Source organism: Scyliorhinus torazame, chromosome 6 (assembly GCF_047496885.1).
Source record: "Scyliorhinus torazame isolate Kashiwa2021f chromosome 6, sScyTor2.1, whole genome shotgun sequence".
Classification (NCBI taxonomy): domain Eukaryota; kingdom Metazoa; phylum Chordata; class Chondrichthyes; order Carcharhiniformes; family Scyliorhinidae; genus Scyliorhinus; species Scyliorhinus torazame.
This window is the reverse complement of record NC_092712.1, coordinates 222,179,975-222,205,077: the sequence shown is the minus strand read 5'-3', so window position 1 is coordinate 222,205,077 and position 25,103 is coordinate 222,179,975. Positions and strand designations below refer to the sequence as shown.

The following is a 25,103-nucleotide window of genomic DNA, read 5'->3' as shown; positions in this document are numbered from 1 at the left end:
TTGATCTCGAATCATGGAATCAGATGCGGAGGCAAAATTACATGACTGCGCTCTCAATTTATTTTAACAGCGTAAGAACGCATCTACTGACTCCCCACTATATTGCAGCCGTTTCCTGAACATATACAATTCATACGTTTCGTTTACTTGTGTTTTGCAGTGCACATCAAATTTTTGCAAAATTATACTGTACTTCATTTTGTCCTCATCCGTGTGGAATTCAAACGAGTTAAACAGCTCTAGAACTTGTGTTCCAGCCAGATTTAAGAGGAGCACTATTTTTCTTGAATCTGAAGCATTTTCGAGTGCAGAGGCAGAGAGAAAAACGTCAAACTGCTATTTGAAGAACGTCCAGTATTTACGCAGTTTACCGTCTATTCTGAGATGATCCGGTTTCCGCAGACTCTCCATCTTGCTTCACGGACTTTCCTTAGATGTAGAGGCTTGATTGCTTTGTTCAATCTTTTTTTTCCGTTTATGGTGTCCTCACTAATCTACCTATTCTATTTTTTTAGGGACTATCTCCTGGTACCATTTCCATGTGTATCTGGATGCCTTCGATGTGTAGTGTTGGTCAGAGAACATCGACTCTTGTAAACCAACAAAACTATTTTACTAAATACTCCTAACTGGATTTGTCACTTATACCTAAGAAACAAACAGTTGATTGATCACACATAAACTATACTCACTATACTCATCTACATCTAACTCACTAACAGATTAAATTACTCTCTTGCTCTCTCACTATCTTCAGTCTTCCTAGCCACCTACTCCAACCTACTGTCCCACAAGGCTCAACGTCATCCCTTATATACTTCTAGGATTAGCTCCCTCTAGTGGCTGCCTGCATACATTCCAATAACCCACACATTACCATTATGTATGATTATACCACAAGGGAGAGCAGTTTTTCCTAGTAGTAGAGTGTGCTATGTACTAGCTGCAAGCATGCAGCTCTTGATGCAGCCTTGTAAATAAAGTTGTTTTGTTCCATAAAGGAAGTCTTCGGAAGTACATCTTTACATTTGTTTTTTGGCTTTCAAGACTCTAAAAGCACATTGCAAAATCTGAGGCCTAGGATCTACGTGTAATTATGGAAAACCAAAACAATTTATAGTGGAAGAGTTCAGCAAGGCAGAATTCACAAAGAAGTTAAGTTTGAATCAGGGTTAGGGACACACTAAAATGAGTGAAACAAAATAACACTTTATGAAAGTTGCAAGAGGGAAACAAAAGAATTACAACATAAACCAGTTAGTCTAACATCTGTTGCTGAGAAATTACTAGTTTGTTACTAAGAATACAGTGACTGAATACCTTGAAATTTTTTAGCTAATTAGAATTTTTTCCCGCTCTATAAAGAGTAGGTCATGCTAATGAACCTGATTGGGTTTTTTGAAGTGGTGGCTGAAACAATCCATAGGGACTGTCTATGGAAGCTATTTGTATAAACTTCCAGAAGATATTTGATGAAGGACCTCATAAGAGATAAAATTGTAGCTAGAATGAAGACTTGTTCCTGACCCGGTTAGCAAATAGGCTGTGCCATAGTAGACTATAGAGATAATGGGCAGGTACTCCAATTGGCAGGATATGACTTGGGTTGTCCACGCAATGAACGGTATCAGGGCCTCAATAACACAATGGGCACGATGTACTGACAGCCTTGTGCATGAACGGCAATGAGACGCAGCCGGTAGATTCTGGGAGAAGCCAGTACGCTTCGTGAGATCTACCCAGACCATGTGATCAGGATCCCACCCACAATGGGTGTGACCTTGCCCCACGCGCCTAAGTAGGTTCTAAACCCACTTTGGTGTGCTCACCCGGGATCTATCAGGCTGCCGGCATCTAATGGCCTTCCCAGGGAGTCCCCAGACAGGTGGCGTTCATCACTGGTCCACACAGATGTGTTAGGGTGGCCCCCTTGCCCTCCCCCTGCAAAGTGGGCACCTTGGCACTGGCAGGCTGGCACCTCAGCATTGCAAGTGTCAGGGCCTGGGGAGCCACATGCATGAAAGGAGGGTGGGGCTGGGGTATAAAGGGTGGGAGGGTGCAGGGAGGGTCTGAAGGGACCTCTGGAATGTTGGGAGGTGAAGGGTGGGGGTCCTGGAAGGGAGTAGATTCCCAAAGATGGATGTGGGAATGTCTGAAAATCGGGGCCCTCAGCGCTCCCATAGCAGGGTGTCATAATTTGGGGCATTGTGGGTAATGCCCATGTGTGTGGGTGGTGACATTGCCCATGGGTGGGGGGGACCCACAAGCCCTCTTCAAGATCGGGACACCCTTTGAAAACGGTGTCCCAGTCTCTGAGGAGCCAGTCTGGCCAGCGAGTTCAGCTCCCCAGTGCTGAAAATAATTCTTAAGTGTGGGCTTGACAGGGGAAAAACTCCCCAGGGGCCAAAAAAGTGACTGTCCAGTTAGATAGCAGTGGAGAACTCACCTATAGAGCCGACGGGAAACTCCCAGCCCAACCCACCCCAAATGACACTTAGAAACCTTTCCGTTAGATAGGGCCCAACATTTCTGGTAATGTCTTAATTGATAAGACAGAAAGCCACGTATCCACGTTTTCCAATGGCACAAAGATAGCAGGAATGTGAGTACTGTTGATCATGGAGTCATAGAATGGTATTAGCATAGGAAGAAATCCTTCAGCCCGTATTATCTGTGCTGGACCTTTGAATGAGCAATTCATCTACTGCGTTCCTGTACCTTCTCCCTGTAGCCCTGAAAATCTTTCCTTTTCAGATGATGATCCATTTTCCTTTGAAAGACAATTGATATTGCCAGACAGCGCATTCCACATCCTGACCACTTGCTGCATAAAAAGGTTTTTCTCGTGTTATCATTTCTTTGTTTGCCGATTACCTTAAATCTGTGCCCTCTGGTTCTTGATCTGTCCAACAGCGAGAACAGTTTATTCCTATCTACATTGTCCAGACCCCTCCTAATTTTTAATACGTTTATCAAAATTTCTGTCAACTTTCTGTTATCCAAAGAGCTTGAGCTGCTGCAGCTGACGACATTTCCTGCATGTATGGTTATCCAGGACACAGGAAATGTCCTCGAGTCCCCACATGGAATTTCAGGGATTGGAGCTGCCCTGCTATTCCTCACTCTATTAGATAATAATATCTTCTACTTGAACAAAAATAAAGGCTTATCAGCTACTTCTCTTTTGATTTTGCGAGGTTAATTGAAATGCTCTACTTCTGTTGTCGACTGATGAATTTTTACATTTCTTGTTGCCTTAAACTAAATCCCTATCTTTGCAAAAGGAAAATAGAGCCACAATTCTCACCAGCCAATGAACTCATATTCCCTGTGATGTAATGTGGGGGGTGGTGGTGGAGTGGTATTGTCACTGGACTAGTAATCCAGAGATGCTGGGGTAGTGCTCTGGGGACCCGGGTTCGAATCTCACCATGGCAGATGAATTCAACAAAACAAAATCTGGAATTAAAAGTCTAATAATGGCCATTTGTCGATAGTTGCAAAAACCCATCTGATTCGCTAATGACCCCTTTAGTGAAAGAAATCTGCCATACTTGCCTGGTCTGGCCTTACTTGTCTCCAGATCTATATACAGTGGAATGGCCTTGGAAGCTACTTAAAAATGCCAGCAGGTTCCCCGAGGCACACGGCGGAGAAGCTGACCTCCACCTCAACAGGACCCGCCTTCGGGTAATCAGTGGGGTGAAGGCTAAGACATCTGCCCCCGCACCCGCCTGCAACCAAGGATGATCCAACACCCCGAATATGACTTCCAGGGGCCCTGGTTCGAACCTCAAATGCACCACCCCTTAAAGACCTCCCTCCAAAATCCCTCCAGTTTCGAACAGGACCAAAACGTGTGAACATGGTTCACGGGGCTCCTCCCACAGCGCTCACACGCAGCCTCCACCCCCTCAAAGTCGGCTCATTCCTCGCCCTCGTGAGGTGCGCCCTATATATCTATATATCACCTTCAACTGCATCAGCCCTGTTGGTTGAGGCGTTTACCCTCAGGAGCACCTAACACCACAGCCCGTCCTCTATGCCCTCCCGCAATTCTTCCTCCCACTTCACTTTAATCCCCCCCCCCAATGATACCTTGTCCACCCCCAGAATCTTCCCATAAATCCCCGACACCACCCATTCCATTCCACATGTCGTCAATACCTCCTCCAACAATGTGGAAGCTGGCGCTATAGGGAAGCTTTGAATCTCTGTCCTGGCAAAGTCCCAGAGCTGCAGATATCTAAATACCTCCCCCTGCCCCAGTCCATATTTATCCCCCAACTCCTCCAGCCTCGCAAAACTGCCCCCCAGAAACAAATCCTTTAATACCCTAACTTCCCTCTCCTCCCATCTCTAAAATCTTCCATCCCACTTCCCTGGCTCAAACCTATGGTTCCCACTAATCGGCATCTCCCTTGACCTCGCCCACAACTTAAAGCGCTGCCTCAACTGCTCCAGATCTTTAACATCGCCACCACCACCGGACCGAATATTTACCCAAAGCCATCACTTGCAGCGCCTTTAGCCCCGACCCCCTGCACAGACTCTCCTCCATTCTAACCCACTGGGAGTCCCTCCCTCTGACCCAGCTCCTCACCTTTTCAGCATTTGCCGCCCAGTAATAGTACAAGAGATTTGGGAGGTGCAACCCCCCCTGCCTGCCATCCTCTCTGCAGAAGTACATTCCTAATCCTAGCCACCTTGCCCCACCCCCCAAAATAAACAAGGTAATCAGCTTCTCCACCTCCTTAAAAAAAGCCTTTGGTAAAAAGATCGTCAGGCACTGAAATATAAACAAAAACCTCAGCAACACACTCATTTTAATCGCCTGCACCCGGCCTGCCAGAAGCACTGGAAGCCCATCCCACCTTGCCAAGTCCGCCTTCACCCTCCCAACCAAACTGGTAAGATTGTACCTACGGAGCCCCCCCCCCCCCCCCCCAAAGACCCACACCACCTGCACCCCCAGATATCTAAAGTAGGTCGCCGCCCTATGGAATGGCGCCCCCACCCCTGGCCAGGACACCACAAAGTATTCACTTTTGTCCAAATGTAATTTATACCCCAGAAAAGGACCCAAACTCTCAGAACAGCTCCCGTGTACCCCCCATTCGCCGCACTCTGACACATACAATAATACATCATCCGTGTATAAAGACACCCTCTTTTACCCCCCCCCCCCCCCCCGCGTACTATCCCCTTCCACACCCCCGAACTCCTCAATGTGATGGCCAAAGGCTTGATCACTAGCGCATATAACAGAGGGGACATAGGGCACCCCTTCCTGGTCCCCCCGTGCAGAGCAAAATACCCCAAACTCATGTTGTTTGTGTGGACACTCCACAAATCGCGGCTGAATTCCAAACCGCTCTAACACTTCCATCAAATACCCCCACTCTACCTGATCTGCATGCTTACATTTAGTGACTGGTCTATGAAGACACTCAGGTCTCATTGCACTTTCTCTCAGTTTATAGCCATTCTGATAATCTACCTTCCTGTTTTTGCTACAAAAGTGAATAACCTCACATTTATCCATATTATTCTGCGTCTGCCATGCGGTTGACCACTGATTCAGCTTGTCAAAATCACACTGAAGCATCTCAGCCTGCATCCTCCTCACAGCTCACTATCCCATTCAGCTTTGTGTCACCTGCACATTTGAGGTAAATGTGCAGTTTTCCACTTTGGACTTGAAATGAATAGAACAGAGTACTGCCCAAAAACATCCACCAATCCACTGGTGAAAAGTTAAAAATGGAAGCAATCTAAACAAACTTGGGGCCTTGCTGCACAGATCATTTAAATTACATTATCGGATGCAGAAAGTAGTCAAAAAGCCAAATTAAAGTGTGGCCTTTATATCTAAAGGATTAGAATACAAGAGGGTAGAAGTCATGCTACAGCTATACAAAGCTCTGGCTATACCATGCTTTGAGCACAGTGAGCAATTCGGGATACCATTAACAAAGTTCTCCACCTCACGCCGCCGGTGGTGGAGTTATTGATGAGGCGAAGAATCCAGCATCGTGAAGAAAGCGGCACCAATACATTTCTGATGCTCCAGCCCCACACTGGCATTGAGATTGAGGGATGCAAATGGATCATTAGGACCCATTTACATCCACTCAGTGGGCCAGGAACCATAGGGTGAATTCTCTGCCTCTCCAGCTGCGTGTTACTCATTGGCACACCTTCGCCGGTATCGAGATTCTCCATTTCCATTGCTGGCCAATGGAATTACCACTGGGAGACTCTCTTTATTTAGGGGGTCTCTGCGGAGGTCTCTTTAATTAGGGGTCTTTGGGGGAGTCTCATTATTTAGGGGGTCTCTGGCGGTTCTCTTTATTTAGGGGGCATCTGTGTGGTGTTGTGGTTGGGGGAGGAGGAGTGGGTTCCATACTGGGGGGGAGGGAGGGACCGAAAAAAATCTGGGAGCTAGGGGGCTGATTTATACTGCGTGAGGGGTACTGAATTGCAATGCAGTGGGAAAAAGGTGATGGTGGTGGCCAGCCACGGGCCCTGAAGCGGTGGACCATGTATTGGCCGAGCGGGTAGATACTTAAGGCAGTTGCTTCCCAAGTGCATTGGAGGGCCCCCTGATGCACACAATGTAAATCCTGCACAAGCCACACCCCAGCCCCCCCCCCAACCAATGACCCTTTGTGCTCAAATGGATCGCAAGTACATTGATTTGAACCTGACCACAATGTTTCTAACCATCCAGGAGTTAAGTGCTATCACTTCCTCTTGTTCTCTGCAGAAAGCACTTAACTGCTTTTGATGTGGTCATGAGCTATCAATCATAGCCAAATGTTTAGAAACATTGCAGTTAGTTTTACAGCAGGGTACTTGAGATCCATTCAAGCGTGAAGGAAAATTAAAGTAAACAATCCAGAAATCTGGTTGTCTGGAAGCTGTCAATTATAGCCTGGTAAAAGTTTTTATTCTTTGAAGTGACTTGCAGATCCAAAGGATCTGAGAAGGAGTAAACCCTGGTGATCTGTTTATTGCTTTCTGTGAAGTTTAAGGTGCTACTTTCTAAGCCTGAGGCAACAGGTGGAAGGGACAGGTGAGTTTTAAAGCAGTGATTTTATTTTCACTGTTTCTGTCTGGCCTACTCTTCAGCTTCCAGGTAGGGGTGTCTATTGGGGTGGGGGCTCTGTTATGGGAGTGGGGGGGTGTCTCTGTTATGGGGGTGGTTCTCTGATATGGGGGTGGTTCTCTGATATGGGGGCCTCTGGTGGGGAGTCTATGATAGGGGGGTCTGGTTTGGGGGCGGGAGGTCAGTTCACTCTCATGCTTGTGTTCTGTGTGGGGGAGGAGCAGTGTGACCCAGCAATTGCTGTGGTGGGGTGGGAGGAGGAGGGTGGGGCAGCCGTCGGATGTTGCTATGAGCGGGCGACCAGATAGTGGATTTGCGACAGAATCTCTAGTGATCCCCGCCATGAATAAATTTGCATGGTAAGAGACAGTGAATTGCCTCTGGGAGCCGCTCCCAGTGCATGTGCAAGCCAAAGGTGATTCAGGTCTAGCAGGAGAATTAGGGCTGGAGTCTCTGATTTCGAAGCTATGTCCGGTGGAAGCGTCTAGGTTTACAATGAAAAAATCGTTGTTATCCCCGCATTGATGCTCCGCCCCTGCACTGATGCTCTGCCGGTGGGGGGCTAGCAGCCGTGCCACATAAAGCCCCCGGCTTTACCTGCAGATATGGATAGAGAATTGCCGGGTCCGTGGCCGCGCATGCGCACGGTGGCGATCTGTGTCGGACCTGGCCTGCCATATAATGCCCCCCTGTAACCCCCTTTACCACTCCCCACCAGTCCCCCCAGCTCCCCTCGGCCAGCGGAATGGCTCCCCCATGACTGTGGCGGCGCTGGACACAGTCCGTCCAGCGGCGCCACGCGAGGTCCCCGAAAACTGAGTACACACGATCAACACCGTCGGGAAGTCGGTCCATCGGGGGCGGAGCATCAGGGAAGGGCCTCGGGTGCCGTCCTGAGGCCATCCCGACGGCGTGCGGCGTACTCGGCGATTACTGTGTTTTGGAGGGGGCGGAGCATTCAAAAACGCGGTGCCCCTGATTTTCGCATAAAAACAGGTTATCCGGCCAATCGCCGAACGCGATTTCGGCATCGGCAATCGGAGAATCGCGCCCATAGTCTCCTGAACAGAGAAAACTGCCCATTGTTTCTGCTGGTAGGAAGTTTAGACCTCGAGGACATAGTCTAAAAATTGTAATTAGGCCATTCTAGAGTGAAATTAGGAAACATTTGATCATACAATGGTTGGTTGAAGTTTCGAACACTTTTACACATTGCAATTAAAGCCAGACTAATAATTCATTTTTAAAATAATGATAGTTTTTGTTGACTAATGATATTGAGGGATATGGGCAAAGGGAGGATTATGGAGTTAGGCTGCATATTTTCCATATTCTCACTGAATGACTGATGGTGCAGCCCCACGGAGTTAAATGATCTTCTCCTGTTCCTAGACTACTTATGTTTTCCTAAAGGTCAAGAGTGTGTTTTCCTAAATCCCTCTGTATACTGAGCTGTATTTTCCCATCATCTTATTTTAAGGCGTGTTCGTAGAATTTAATTCTGCTCTGTGAGGTATTGTGACACACTGAGTAGCATCCCTCTCTCTTAGCCAGAATCTCTGGCTTTGAGGAGGACTTAATAGCCAAAGATGATGCGTTGAATATATAGTGAAACAGTTTGATGATAAAATCCTGACTAAATGCCTGATGGCATCGGGTAAGAGTGGGAGAGTCTTCTGGTCAGCTAGGCTTGATGTGGATTGGCACCCCTCAAGCTATAGCATCTGGGGAGAGGCTAGCTATCTGTTTTAGGGAAAACTGTATGCGTAATGTGTTTTGTTTAGTATATCTCTAGATGCAGGAAGAAAATCAAGAAGATCTTGATGCATTTCCCAACACACATTGAACTATTAGGTAGGAGTTTCTACAGTTACCTGCAGCTAAACATTCTGCTCTGTACAGTGATATCATGGATGAGTTAATGGGCATTTGAAGTTTATGCCTTAAAGAGCTATAGAGCACAGTGGCCTGCATTTGCTCTCAGTAGAAAAATAACTGATAGCTTCACAAGTGATATATGTTGTCTTAGCAGCATAAATTCTGCAAATCACTTGTCTGTTTCAGTGCAGGACCTTCTGCAGGGGACCTGTGGCATCTATAAGTAGGGCGCGAAACAGCAGAAGCTGAAAATATAAATTAGAGTTAAAACATGTATGGAAAGTGAAATAAAGATTGGGGAAGACAGATGGGATTAAGAGAGTGAGATAAAATATATAGGCCTGGATTTTTGCCAAGAGATTTTTGCCTCTCCGTGATTGCACAAAACCTGGAAATGGTCAAAAATCCAGCTTTTCCCATCTTCGCAGGGGCAGAACTAGAGTCAGGCCAGGGTTCACCCATGGGGGGCTTGCAGAGGGAGCTGCACATTTACATCACCAGCTGCCTCTGATGAAGTGGGAATTGGGAAGAACAGGAGTTTGGAATCCAGAGTCTGCAGATTAGGAGAAGTAAGAGGAGGTCGGAACATGGTGGATTCTTTTATCTTCCCAGAGTACCCCTTTGGAGAGGTAAGGTACCCCTTTGGATAGGGCTTTGGGACACCTATGGGAGATGGCAATCACTCTATAGGAGAGGCAAGACTTTCTGGGAAAGTTAAGGCACTCCATGTGAGAGTTAAGACACATTTTGTGTGTTAAAAGCAAACATGATGTACGTTTACGAACAAACTAATTGGAACTGTCAAGCTGTAAAAGAGGTGTTCAGCTGTTCAGGAACGTTCCTGCTGTCAAGAAATTTTCCAGCTGTCATGAAAATTTCCAGGAACTATCCTGCTGTATAAAATCTGTTGAGCTGTAAAGGAAATGTCCAGGAACTTGTAGTTTTCATTGAAATGTTAATGAGCTGCCCAGCTGTCAAATCTGCCAAAGCTAGCCAGGAAATGACAAAGCTGTCAAGGAACTGTCCAAGGATAATAGGTGAGTTGGCACAGAGGGGGCAAGGGCAAAGGGTGGGGCATGAGTTGGCACTCAATTGGCATAGGATATATGGGGATTGGTAAAGCATAACTAAGTTGGCATAGGGGTATGGGGTCAATGGGGTTATACGAATAGCATGAGTTGACATAGCTTGCCATTGATGGGGCATAGAGAGTGTGTATAGGGATAAGGGGTAAGGGCTGGAGGGATATTTTTGTTGTTTAAATATTTTATTTATTTATACACCATGTCAGGGCACAGAGGCAGGCCATGCACCTAGCATGTCATTACACCTGGTGGCCTGTGAATTAATTCCGCGGTCACCCACCAGACTCCTTTGTCTGCAAACCCTCTCCACCCGACCAAAAATTACACCCATTTTTAAAGTTCAGGTTTGCTGAGCAGGGAAGCCACCCCACTCGGCGAACCTGATGCAGGGATGAAAATGTTGGCTATGGATAGACAAGACACACAGATGTTTTGCATTATTTATACTCTCCGGCCTTAATCTCCCGCTCATAAACGATGACACTCCACACTTGTAAAATTATATTTTGGGGCCAAATATTCAGTCCTTATCACATATCATTACAATTTCACTTAACCCTGAACACAAAAACTTTAATTTTTTCAACCATTTTTAATGTGAAATTAATACGCATGTGCCCCAAACACATACCATCACATTCATTTCAGTACAAAATCAATTGGCAAAGACTGCAGCAGCGGATTGTGTGCAACAGCAGGACATGTCTGACAGCAACTTCTGGATTTCTCAGTTTAATTGCACATGTGCAGACTCCAGACGTTGCTGTCAGATTTACCTGTAATAGAGCTGTTATGATTAGAACAAAATCTGAGCCATCCTGTCAGTAAATCCGACTGGTTTCATAAATTGATAACCATGATCCGACGTATTAAAGCAAAAATGACCCCGATATTCATTAAATTGTGATTCGTTCTCTTCCTTGTATAAATGGCTTTAACCTTTACTTCAGGTCTAATCTTTAATTTGACGTTAATTAAATTAATTTGTCATTCGATCATTAATTTCAGCCTTCAGCTTTAAACCAATATAGTATTCAGATCTATTTCTGTGAATGTATTCAGGTGTATAGGCTCTTTGGAAAATGTGCCATTAATTTACTTTGGTGCCATTCAGTGCAGCTCAGTTAATTGTTACTGCACAAGGAAATACTGAACCTTGCATTGGCACAAAATGGGTTCGTCTTGGCCCATTGTGCAATTGTTACTGCCAGCTGCAAATCAGAGGTGTCCACCTAAATCCCATTTCCTTTTCTTTTCATATGCTTTGCACCCCATGTTTATCCAATTCTCTGTTATCTTCCATAATTGTCCTTATTTCAGTAGCCTTGTAAAGTGTTCCATACCTTAATAATGCTTTGTATAAATGCAAGTCTTCTCGCTTCACCCTTTGTGCTTCTAATACAAATCCTAAAGCCTATGGACAGTTTTGTTTTGAGATTTTCACCAGGATGAGTTTCCATCTCGTTCTTTCTTCCAAATCAATAGCTTAATTATAAAGATGGACCAAGATGTGCTCATCTAACACTTCTATATAAGTGGGCTGAATGGCCTACTTTTACTCTTATTTTGTATGTTTGTAAATTGATGCAAATAAGCATTCAAGATGACTAATTGATGAGTTTCTTAAGAAAATAGTCCCTACATATCACATCTTATGACATCTTCAATGCCCTTAAAAGGCCAAGGCCACAAAATGTGACAAGATCCAAAATTGGACACAATAATCACTGTTAATTTAAATGATTATTAGCTGTTTGTTAAGAGTGCTCTGAAAGATTTTCGACTAGATTTTATCCTCCCCAATCGGCGGATGGGTTTGTAGATGTACAGGGCTCATGAAATGCAGCACGTGGCCTGTCCATCGTTTACCTGCCTGCCTCCAAGTTTTCCGGTGGAGGCATTAAGTGTCCGCCGCCCTTGGGTGTCTAGAGGCCCTTCTGTGCTCATAACTTTATGAGGCCGCTTCCCACTAATGTTGCTATTTCACTGCCGGCAGGAGGATGCCCAAGTCAACGTGGGCTGGTGTCAGGCAAGGTGGAGGGGGTGGGGGTGGGGGGGGGGGGGGGTGGCTGGCATGGTTGCAATCCTCCCACTGCTATCTCAAACCAAGTCCTCTCAACATCCTCACTGGGGCCTGTCCCTCTTGCCCCAGCGATACTGCAGATTTAGCACACTTTCCTCTGGGACTGTCTGTAATCCAGCCCATTGAATTATAGAATGGTTACAGCACAGAAGGGTACCATTTAGCCTGCCATGTTCATGCAGCCTGCTGCCATGGGCAGCACAGTAGCACAGTGGTTAGCACTGCTGCTTCACAGCACCGGGGACCCAGGTTCGATTCCCGACTTGGGTCATTATCTGTGCGGAGTCTGCACGTTCTCCCTGTGTCTGCCTGGGTTTCCTCCGGGTGCTCCGGTTTCCACCCACAAGTCCTGAAAGACGTTCTTGTTGAGTGAATTCTGAATTTTCCCTCCGTGTAACCGGACAGGCGCCGGAGTGTGGCGACTAGGGGATTTTCACAGTAATTTCATTGCAGTGTTAATGTAAGCCTACTTGTGACACTAATAAAGATTATTATTATTAATGCAACTCATGTAGTCTCGCCACTGCTTTTTCACTGTAGCCCAGAAATCTTTTCTCTTCAGATAATTGTTCAATTGTCTTTTGAAAACCATTAAACTGCTCCCACCATACTTTCAGGCAGTGCCTTCCAGATCTTGACCACTCGCTACATATCGCCATTGCTTCTTTTGCAAATTATCAAAAATCACTGCCTTCTGGTTCTCAATCTTTCCTCCAAGGGAAATAGTTTCTCCCTATCCACTGTGTCCTGGCTCTTCATTCTTCTGAGCAACTCTAGCAAATCTCCTCTTAATTTTCCCTTCTCCAAACAGAATACCCCCAGCTTCTCTAATCTATACACATAACTGAGGTTCTTCCACCCTGGAACAATTTTCATGAATCATTTCTGCACTCTGCTTCGGTCTGTTGAGAAGTGGTAGAATGGCTTCCCTCTCTTTCCACCACCCGGTTAATCAAAACAAATATTTTTTTTAAAGAATTTGCTTGCTAATTAAGTGAGTGCTTAACTGGCAAAGTGCTATGACTGTAAAAGACAAGGTTTTCTTGTCAGTTTTTAAATAAAAGAGAAAAGTATTTATTATATTTAACCCCCAGTCTAAATAAAATAATGGGGCAAATCTAATGGCCACGTCGCACCCGACTCGGGCCGCCGGAATTCCTGGAGTAGCATAAGGAGAAAGCATGGTGAAAGCATAAGAAGAAGATTAGAGTAGATGGAGTTAACACGAAGTTAGATCACAGTGTAGTTAGTGACTATTTAGATTATTGTGTACTGTAGGACAGAGTCAATATCACTTAATTATTATCTGTAGCTCAGTAGAGTGTGCCAGCTTCATTTAATCGGGAGTGTAATAATAAATTTGTTTTGTTTCAATCTTTTGATTGGTACATTCTTTCTCAACACTACATCGGATCATTCTAGAAGAAAGGACAAAGAATACAACATATTACCAAGCATAGTAATATAACAGTGTGTAGTAAGGCAAACCTGAATATGCACTCGCCAGAGTTACCCAAGACGTGGGATCTAACCCCCATGCCTCGGAGACCCCGAGCGAATGCCAGTTTGTACTTGTATCTACCAACGTGGACCAGGCATACCGGCATTTAGAGAGGGATCTCCCAGGCGATTGGGGCCCCCTGGGTGGTCGGGCTCTGGGTAGGGTGGTACCTAAGCACCCTGAAGTGCCCACCGGGTGCCTCTGCCAAGCTGTCAGTGCCAGGGTGCCCAGGTGGCATTTTTCCCTAGCCAGGGATTGGTCCAAGGGTGCCCTGCCCTTATGAGTTGGGGTGCGGGGAGCACATGGCCCCCTTATAGGTGAGTTGGGGTGTTGGGGGGGTCGGGAGACCATTGTGGGCACTGTATATCTCCCCCAGCCTGGAAAACAACCAAAACTGTGAGGAGGATAGAGGTAAACGTCAAGAAGATTTAGTCAGGCTGGTGGAATAGGTGGAAAAGTGCCAGATAGAATTTAACGCAGTAAAGTGTGAAGTAAACAATGGACCTGGAATCAGCTTGCCAAGACCATGGGCTGGATTCTCCGTTTCAGCAGCTAAGTGCCGGCTCGAACGGCGAATTTGCGGGAGTTCTACGACCGAGAAATTGTCGGCGAACCCTCATCAATTCCGGGACTGGTGAGGGGCTAGCAGCGACGTCGGGTGAAACTCCTGGCTCCCGTGCCAAAAACAGCCAAAGAATGGCCGGGTCCCTGGCTGCACATGCGCATGGTGCCAACCTGCAGCCGTCGCGTCGTACAACATGGCGCCGGCCGTGCACGGACCTGACCCACCATTTGCGACCCCACAGGCCACTTGCTGGCCACCCCCCACCCGTTCCCCCTGCCCTCACAGAAACCCCCACCAGCCAGCGGCACTGATCCCGGCCGAGTGTGGCGGTGCTGGCCACAGTCCGTAGCCGCCATGCCAGGTTCCCGACTGCTGAGACCACACTTGTCCTGCGCGGTCGGGAACTAGGCCCATCGAGGACGGAGCATCGTGAGTGGGCCTGCCGGTGATGCACCGACTCTGTTACAGTGGCGCACGATGTGATGATGCCATTTCAGTGGGGTGGAGCATGGCTGACCTGCGTCAAACCGCCGCCGGCCCCGATTTGGCCAGGGGAGTCAATTCTCCGCCCAATCGCCGATTACGATATCGGCATCGGGCAACGGAGAATCCCATCCCATGTTTGAGTAACTGGCCATCAATCTACAGGATCCATACACAGTTGACGTTTTTGGACCAAAATGATTGTGTCTAATGGCTTGATCCACACACAGCTGAATACATAGGTTAAGTGTGGATATTTTGTGAATTGTTCAGGAAATGGTTCTTTCATGTTTGTCTAAGTTGATTGTCTCTGTTAGGCTAATTCTAACCAGCCTGGTTGGTGCTTTGTTGATGGCGTTGTAATTTGAAGGGTACAACTATATGACTGTTTGACTATCTTAGGAACTACTGTTTAAATCACGTGAAATGCTGTTGTTCAGTCTTCTTAAACTTATTCAGTGGTTTCGGCGAACTCAGTAAATAAGTCACTTTTGATATAAAATACAGAGCTGGATTCTCCGCCGCCGTCAGTGTTTCCGATACTCCGGTCCCCGCGTGCGTCGGCTTTGAGGTACGTGCCTTGCACCAGTGGAAGGATACAAATAGGTCAAATTGACACATTTGCATCCTATTAATTGGCTGGACATTGGATTCTCCATGTCTCCGTGATTCTCTGGCCGTCTGGGTTGGGATTCATCTGGGCGTGAATTGGTGCAGGTAGTTCTCAGCGTGACCCTGGCGTGGTGGACCTCACAGTGGGCCAAGGGGGTATGTCTTCAAGGTGGGTGCCCCAAAGCCCATCAGAGGGCCTCCCACAATGCAAATCCTAACCACCCTCACCCCACCAGAGACCCCCCAACAGAGATCCCTCCACCCTCCCCATAATAGAGCCTCCTGTCTGGAAGCCACAGAGCTGTCCAGCCAGGCAGTGAAAAAAAATCACTGCTTTAAAACTCATGTGCACCCTCTGGCTCAGTCAGGGAAAGAACATCACATTTCTAGGGTTTAAACCCCCTTAGATCTTTGATCAGCAAGGCATTTATTCATATCAATGGGAAATTGCCTGTACTACTACTAATAATAATCACTTATTGTCACAAATAGGCTTCAATGACGTTATTTCATAGAATTTACAGTGCAGAAGGAGGCCATTCGGCCCATCGAGTCTGCACCAGCTCTTGGAAAGAACACCCTACCCAAGGTCAACACCTCCACCCTATCCCCATAACCCAGTAACCCCACCCAACACTAAGGGCAATTTTGGATACTAAGGGCAATTTATCACGGCCAATCCACCTAACCTGCACATCTTTGGACTGTGGGAGGAAACCGGAGCACCCGGAGGAAACCCACGCACACACGGGGAGGATGTGCAGACTCCACACAGACAGTGACCCAAGCCGGAATCGAACCTGGGACCCTGGAGCTGTGAAGCATTTGTGCTATCCACAATGCTACCGTGCTGCCGTTACTGTGAAAATCCCCTAATCGCCACATTCCGGCGCCTGTTCGGGGAGGCTGGTACAGGAATTGAACCCACGCTGCTGGCCTTGTTCTGCCTTACAAGCCAGCTGTTTAGCCCACTGTGCTAAACCAGCCCCTGCAAGTTATTAGGCTGTGATTGACAGGTTGCATACAGGCAGCTGTCCGGATTGTATAATTTAATTTTCCTTCACACTTTAATGGGTCTCAATTACCCTGTTGTGTAACTAACCAAAATGTTTATAAACATCTAACTATGATTGACAGGTCTTGGACCACATCTCAAGCAATTAAGTGCTCTTCCTCTTTTTCTAAAGCAGTTTATTTGTGTGTGTGTGTGTGTGTGTGTGTTGGGGGTGGCGGAATGGGAGGGGCGGAGCGGGGGGGTGGCGGGGCAGGTGCTATTGGTCTGCCAGGTCAAAATGGCGGCCCGATATTGGGATTTGTGACGGAACCCCTGCCATCCATTAATTTGCATGGCAAGGGATAGTGAATCGCTTCTTGCCGCACTCCCACCGTGAGCTCATATCAGAGGTAATTCATCTCCTGCAGGAAAACTCTGAAACGAAGAATTCAGCCCATGGTTTTCTGACAACCCTTCCTAATGTCTTCACAACCTTCCTAAAAGTATGGTGCCTTGTACTGGACACAATACTACAGTTGAGACTGAACCAGTGTTTTATACATATTTGTCATAACTTTATTGCTGTTATACTTTATGGCTCTACATCTAAAGCCCAGGATCCCATATGCTTTATTAACTGATTTCTCAATTTGCCCTGCTAACTTCAATGGTTTGTGTGCGCATCTTCATGTTCATTAGCCTTTGTTTTGCTTTTGCTCCTTTGTTATGGGCCAGGGTTTAGAAAACTTTAGGGTTTAGTATATCATGGAGTTCACCTGACCTACAACTGACAACTGTTTATTGATTTTGGTTACAATGTACACAAGGGCCTACCTTTCAAGTGTTATTCAACAGAGACCATAAGCACTTTTAATCAAAAACAAAGTTTATTCTACAAATTTAGTTAACATTTTTATAAACACACACAGTAAGCATTTTTATCAACTCCCAATATAAATACCCCACACATCTACAGTACCCTATCTATATCCCTTAATAAATCCCCCCATTACCTGTTCCAATTTAATAACAAGATCCCATAAACCAGAACACCCTCTTCAAAGGTGGGGCCCAGCCCACAGCATTCAAGTCCTGGTATGGATGCTCCTGTTTCCTTTCCAAAACAGCAGGTTTGAATTTCTTCCAGAAAACAGTTATTTCTTTTCAAGTTATCAAGCGGTCTGGAAACAGCTTTTAAAATGCAGATAGAAATAAAAACCTTCCTTTAACCTGTGCAGAACAAAACCAGTTCAAACTCAAAGCGAAAGTAAAACCAACTCCCAGAGCCACATCCTAGCTCCCCCCACACAATAACATCACTGAAGCTATGTGATAAGACAAAAACATTTCTTAAAGGGACAGTCCCATGACACCTTTTCACATGATTATTCAGGGTTCCTCTGCTTCTAAACTTGCTGCAAACTTCAGATACCAATAGATTTATTTTTTTTGAATGTGAAAAGCCTGTTGAAACTCTGACCAGAATCTTCCGGACATAGAAAGTAAACATGAATGTCGACCATTTTGAGGTCTGGAATCCACTGGTGTTAAATGTCCGCCTGGTGTTCCAACCTTGCAAGAATTTCTGAAATTTCCAACAGTTCACTACTTGAAGGAATGAGACTTCAAGTTATTGTTAACTTTCTGAGCCAGAGGGGCTGATTGGCAGTGTTTCATAATCGTTGCATTGTTCAAACAGTACTGACCTTTTCAATCATTGAACCTAACATTCTATTGCGAGTTAAGTGGGCAACAAATGTATAAATGCAGCAACTTCATGAAACTCAGGGAAATTAAGAGTAATATGCCAGTTATGAGAAGCTAACTTGGAAGAGGCACAAATTGTCCACCATGGCGAATTACAATTCGGACACACACACACACACGTACACCCCTCTTTCTCATCGTGTTGTTGGCTGATTTGCACATTAATAATAGTCATTCACATAATGTTACTTATTTCAGCAAATTCCAGACCATTATGAATCCTAAAATATATAGCTGGGAATTTCCTTATGGCAGGTGGTCAGGCTGGTGGAGGGGGTGGAGACAGTTCTCCTGTTGGCCCTCAGATCAGCAGAAACCCCGGATCATAGAATCATAGAATTTACAGTGCAGAAAGAGGCCATGGGGCCCATCGAGTCTGCACCGACACTTGGAAAGAGCACCCTACCTTAGCCCACACCTTCACCCCATCCCAGCAACCTAGTAACCCTATGTAAATATTTTGGTCACTAAGGGCAATTTAGCATGGCCAATCCACCTAACCTGCACATCTTTGGACTGTGGGAGGAAACCGGAGCACCCAGAGGAAACCCATGCAGACAAAGGGTGAAAATGCAAACTCCACACAGACAGTCACCCTGCTACTGTGTTCCCCTATAGACTGGCCTGCTGATCGTCTATGCTAAAATTATGGCAGCCAAATCAAGTAATCGACAGAGAACATTTGTGGCAAATGTGACATAGGAAGAGCACAAGTGTCATAGCCTTCTTGTGCTGTAATGTTCAAGTCCGTTAGTAAATTTGTATCTCTCATTCGAGAGATATTCAGTGGTAGCAAAAGCTGATCTAATTTGATACTAGAACCAACTTAAGGGACGGGATTCTCCGGTCGCTGACTCCTAAATCGGGTTTGGCGATTTGATTCCGTTTCAAACGAATCCCAGTTTGCGACGGAATCGGGGTGGTGCCGCTTTTACGATGCTCCGTCCCCTCCAAAGCGGCGTACTCTAGGAGTCCGCCGCACGCCGTGCTATTTTTTGTCGGGAACTCGGCATGGCTGCTGTGGACTCAGTCCAGCGCCGCCACAGTCGAGGGAGAGCCGATCCGCGGGCAGGGGGACTTTGGCATGGGCTGGGGGGTGGTCCGGGAATCACGAGCTTGACCAAAGAGGGGGGCACTATTTGGCTAACCGGATCCGCGTGCGGCCGGCGCCATGTTGCACGGGCCGTGCGCATGCGCGGTCCCGGACCCGGCAATTCTCTGGCCGTATCGGCAGCTAGAGACGGATGCTCTACGCTGCCTGCCTGCTAGCCACCCCCCCCCCCCCCCCCCCCACACCAAACGGAGGATCGGTGGCCGTTTTGCACCCATTCTTCGGTCGTAAAACGCCACCATTCCCACGCTGGCGTCAGGACATAGCCTGAAAATTGGAGAATCCAGCCCACGATCTCCAGTCTCCAGGCGTCAAAGGGTGGCAGTACATTGACACAAAGTCAGCATTCTCTGTACAGGTGAATTTAAGTTTGGATATATGCATCACTGTAAAAATTGCAGAACCTGAGTCAGTCAGAGTGCCACTGTAAATCTAGAAACTAATAGCTACAGAATGAATCTCCTCTTATAATGAATCAATGAGCACTGAAAGCTTCTTCCAGACCCTCAGCACTGAGGTATCGTGCACAAGTAAATGTATTTGACATGTTGTTTTATTATGTGTAGAACAATTTGTACCCGTAAAAAGAAATTAGACCAAAAAAGCAGATCACCATAGTAACAAAGGTTTTTTCAGAATATAGGGTTCAAAGGCTCTCTTTCAGACTTTCACATTTATTTAGTGCACAGCTGAGCATCCCTCACCCATTCTGGATGCAGTGAGAGTTCACAGCGTATAATTTATAGTGATGCCACATCGATCAGATCACTACTTCCGCAGTTGCAAGAGATGTAGCAGTGATTACAAAGAGAGATGTCAGTGTTTGTGTCCAAATTCCTGCTCAAAATCCTGGTGCCAGGTTTTACAACCCTTCTGAGACTTAGCTGCTGCAAATGAAGAAAAATCTATGTAATATTAAAGCAGCTGCTCCATCTGTGATTAAAGCCATACAGTCAGGACGAGGAGTTCAGTCATGAAGAAATACTGAACCTGAACCAAGGTACTCTACATAAACATTAAAGGTTAATATATCTCTTTATATATTCACAGAAAAAAACAAAAATTGGACCGAAGTGACCAGAGGTATTAGTTGGCATTATACAAGCTAGCAAACAAACATATATAGGGAATATGTGGTCTGCAGAAAGGGGGAAATTTACTGAGTGACAAAGGAATTTTGTAAGTTTCCCCTATGAATGGACAATCACAGGCATCACACCCGTGATTTCCTGGCATGCCATAATGATAAGTTAAGTGCCCCAGTACTTGGAAAAATATCCCCCCAAATTTCTCCTTTAACAAAATAAATGTCTAATTTTCTGTGTAGTTATTGACCCAGAGATGAAATGACAGGAATGTGAGCTTAGACAGTTGTGGATTCAGTTCTCGGTTTTATAACGTAGGCTAACGCTAAAGGAGCTCTGCATTGTTAGAGGTGGCACTGTTGAATGAAAATTCAAACCAAGGCATCTTTTATCAGCACTGGTAGATGTTAGAGATCTTGCAACACTGTCAGAAGATAACCTGGAAAATGCTGTTCTTTTGACCAACACAATTTAGTTTAATTTAGATAAATGTGAGGTGATGCATTTTGGTAGATGGAATCAGTGCTGGACCTACTCAGTTAATGGTAGGGTGTTGGGGAGAGTTATAGAACAAAGAGATCTAGGAGTACAGGTTCATAGCTCCTTGAAAGTGGAGTCACAGGTGGACAGGGCGGTGGAGAAGGCATTTGGGATGCTTGGTTTCATTAGTCAGAACATTGAATACAGGAGTTGGGATGTCTTGTTGAAGTTGTACAAGACATTAGTAAGGCCGCACTTGGAATACCGTGTACAGTTCTGGTCACCCTATTATAGAAAGTATATTATTAAAATAGAAAGAGTGCAGAAAAGATTTACTAGGATGCAACCTGGATTTGATGGTTTGAGTTATAAGGAGAGGCTGGATAGACTAGGACTTTTTTCCCTGGAGCGTAAGAGGCTTAGGGGTGATCTTATAGAGGTCTACAAAATAATAAGGGGAATAGATAAGGTAGATAGTCAACATCTTTTCCCAAAAATAGGGGAGTCTAAAACCAGAGGGCATTGGTTTAAGGTGAGAGGGGAGAGATATAAAAGGATCCAGAGGGGCAATTTGTTCACACAGAGGGTGGTGAGTGGAACGAGCTGTCAGAGGCAGTAGTATAGGCGGGTACAATTTTGTCTTTTAAAAAGCATTTAGACAATTATGTGGGTAAGATGGATATAGAGGCATATGGGCCAAATGCGGGCAGTTGTGACTTGCCTAGTGGTAAAAACTGGGCGGCATGGACAAGTTGGGCCGAAGGGCCGTTTCCATGCCGTAAACCTCTATGACCCTGCAATCCATTGACTGGTTTTTCAATACAGTTTGTGGGACATTATATAAAAATGTTTGGTGTGTTTACCTGCATTACAGAGACTTGGTTCAGGTTCACAGCCATGCATTTTACACTAAATCATTTAATAATAATAATAATAATAATCGCTTATTGTCACAAGTAGGTTTTAATGAAGTTACTGTGAAAATCCCCTAGTCGCCACATTCCGCCGCCTGTTCGGGGAGGCCGGTACGGGAATTGAACCCGCGCTGCCGGCCTTGTTCTGCTTTACAAGCCAGCTGTTTAGCCCACTGTGCTAAACCAGCTAAACCATTTGAGACTTTTTTGAGAAATGTGATGAAGCACTACATAAAAGCAAACTTTTTAATTTTTGTGTAGCTTGGGTGAGATTAAGCATGGGCACTGGACGTCAATTTTAACACTAAGAGACATTACTGAGTCAAACATTTAGGTATTTGGAGAATTTGAACTATTGCTGAATTTGGACGAGTGCTGATTCCAAATGGATTCTCTGTTATTGGGACTATGTCCCCATGCCGGTGTCAAAACTGTGGACTTTCACGCCAGAAAAACTAGTGTGAAAGGGCCACATATTCCGAGCCTTGCAGGGGGCTAGGAGGGACCCGGTATAAATCTAGCAGCTTTTGCTGCAGATACGGGCCTCGCACTTCTGGGTCGGAAGGCCGTGCCCAGCGGCCGCGCCATGTTCCATGGCGGACTCAGACCGCAGAGCAGGACCCTAAAAATAGACCCCCCCCCCTATCGGGCGCGTACCCGACCCTGACCGCCTGCCCGAACATTGCCCGGACGTGTATAAGGCACCCCCTGCCCTCCGATTGGCCCGCCCCCGACCAGGGCGGCCATGGCCTGAGTCCGCAGCTGCCACGCTCATTTCCAGACCGGCTGGACCACATTAGATCCATGCCGTCGGGCCTTTAGCTGGTCGGGGGCGGAGAATGGCGGAGCGGGCCTCCAGCAATGATGCCAGGTAGGTGATAGGAGGCAAGAGTACTCCGCTTTTCGGGGTCCGCAGAATCGGGGAACTGGCGGTGGTCCCGATTCCGTGTGGGGAAATGGATTCCCGGTGCCGGCCGCGATTCCGGCGTCGGGGTGCGGAGAATCCAGCCCCGTATTTTTAAAAAAAATGGTGATACAGACATAAGAAAGGACAATTTCCTGTTGAGATTTTATTCAATGCCTATAATGGTATTTTCTAAATTGTAGCAAAAGATTTTTCCAGGTTTATTTTAATGCCAACAGTGATGCCCATGACTGACTTCTGTTAGGTATAGAGAAAACATGGTCATACGTTTATTTATACGTTGAGAATTTAGTGAGAGTAGAGTAAAGTCAAGTGTTAGGGTTGTTGTGCTTTAGGGGGAGCAAGGAATGTCTGAACAACTTCCAGTCATTCTGGAGAGATGAGTCTTGATGAGCTCCCATGTAGTTCTTAAATATTTTCCAGCTTTTCTTGGTGTGAAGCCGAATTTATTTGTGTACTTTGGAATATCCACATTTTGCAAGTTTAAAAATTCAAATGTAAATGCCATTGGGTTTGAAATGGGCTAATTTACAGCATAATGTCTAACAGCATAATTACTATATCAAATGATCTGTTGGACTAGTTTGTGGCTGAGGAGCTCCCAACCACAGGGGATATGCAGTCGTGTCCATTAGGCAGTTAGTGAAAAAACATTTGTGGAAAAGGGATACAATTCGATCAAGAAAAACAAATGAAGAAATTATTTGCAAAAAGTTAACACATTTAAGCTAGAGTTAAATATGTCTTCAGTATGCTTTACTTACTTCCGATGTAAAATAATTGTCTATATGTGGATTAACACAATATTTAAAAATCCTCCAGCTTCAATTTTTAACTTATATTACAAGCAGTGTTAGCTTGGCTCAATTTATAATATGTGTTGCCTCTGGACCTATGTTGCTATCTTGGTTCCTGCCAACTAAACCATAGTTTAAACTCATCAGCTAGGCTGACATTTTATGGCTTATCTGCATTGTCATTCTGGAAAAGTTATTAAAACTGAATTCCGTTGTATCAGTTATAGCATTCCGGTGGACATTAAAAATTGCATGACACCATTTGAAGGACAGAAGGGGGCTGTCCTGGCTATCATTTCTCAGTTAACCCGAGTCACCAAAATATTTTCATCTCATTGTTGCTTGTGTGTAATGCTCAGAGCTACCGTATTTGCCTACACAATAGCAGTTACTGCACTAGAGGAATAATCTGTCATGCTTTGGAATGTTTCCATATAAGGCACCATTATAAATTCAAGTATTATAATGATCTGCTTATCAGAGAGTGGCTTCACTTATTTAGTCTCGATCATAAAATTTAGCTAGGAGTTGGAGAAGGAAGAGTTAAACGTCTTTGAAGTTATTTGCTATCTGATCAAAGTTTCAAAATAATCAGGCAACATTACTAGGAAATAAATTTTGGCTTAAAGATAGTGTAGTGTCTTTCATGTTCTGGAAAAATAAAATGTTAATGATCCTCGTATTTTCACTGCCTGTTTACTTTTCAGGCAGACCAGATGTCTGGTTTTCACATACGCTCAGTGCTTTGTGTTCCCATCTGGAACAGTAATCATCAGATCATTGGTGAGTGGAGACACAGATATAAATTTAACAATGTTTTTATGGACAAAAAAATGGCCTTTATGCTGATTTCCTCCTCAGGATGTGCACCCATGATACTGGGACAAATGTGAATAGCCTGTAAGTAGCTGTAGTTTTCCAGCAGATGCTACACAAGGTGCAAATTTAGGCCACACTTTGAAAACATAATGCAATTTCCTTTTTTCATTTCTAATTTCTGCACAAGAACATTGATGCCGATTGACATCCAGAAACAGCTTTGGAGAGTATTGAGGTGGTGGTGGAGGGGGGTGGGGTGGGGGGAGAGGCCACGGGGTGGGGTGGATGTGGAGGGACGGATTCTGACTGTCAATAAATCAGCCGTTCAGATCAGGAAAATGTCAGATCTGGTTGGTACAGATTTAGCTGATTGAGCCCGAGTGCTGAAGTTGATCTTAGCGTCTTAGGAATTCTAAGGAAAACCTTCAATTATCTTAAATATTATCTTCTTGTTCCATATGCATAGACAACTAAGTTTTTATGGAAAGTGGAAATGTCATTTAATAAAGTGAATTTTTTTCACACCATCACTGCCTAAGTGAAAAGAGACCATGACACTGATGGGAATGTATATCATACTGAGAGAATCACACACACACACAAAATGGGTAGTCAATAAAACGTGTACAAATATAACACAGCAGGATAGATTTGACAAATGATTATTAGGGGCTTCTACTATGCAAATCTGGATTTCTTGAAGCTTGTGTGCGAAGTCTGCACTGTAAGTATTTTTCTGTTGAGTGAGCATTCAAATGATCAGTGTGAGTAACATTAGAAGATATTTTTACATTGTTACCATAGATGCCCACACTTTTACTCTAGCTTTTGGGATGCTATTGATGTTTTAAAGGACTATTGCAGTGAATCCTGTTTGTCACAGTTCTTATCAT

The 25,103-nt window shown here is 45.3% G+C and overlaps 1 protein-coding gene across 5 annotated transcripts in view; it reads left to right on the top strand.

Moving 5' to 3' along the window:
* The window catches only part of pde11al (phosphodiesterase 11a, like), a 476,822-nt gene that overhangs the window by 257,852 nt on the left and 193,867 nt on the right, over nt 1-25,103 (top strand). For all 5 annotated transcript variants that reach the window (XM_072509449.1, XM_072509448.1, XM_072509447.1 and 2 more), the window contains one exon: nt 24,099-24,174. In XM_072509449.1, coding sequence (XP_072365550.1) covers nt 24,099-24,174 — 76 coding nt within the window. The remainder of the gene's footprint in view (nt 1-24,098; nt 24,175-25,103) is intronic.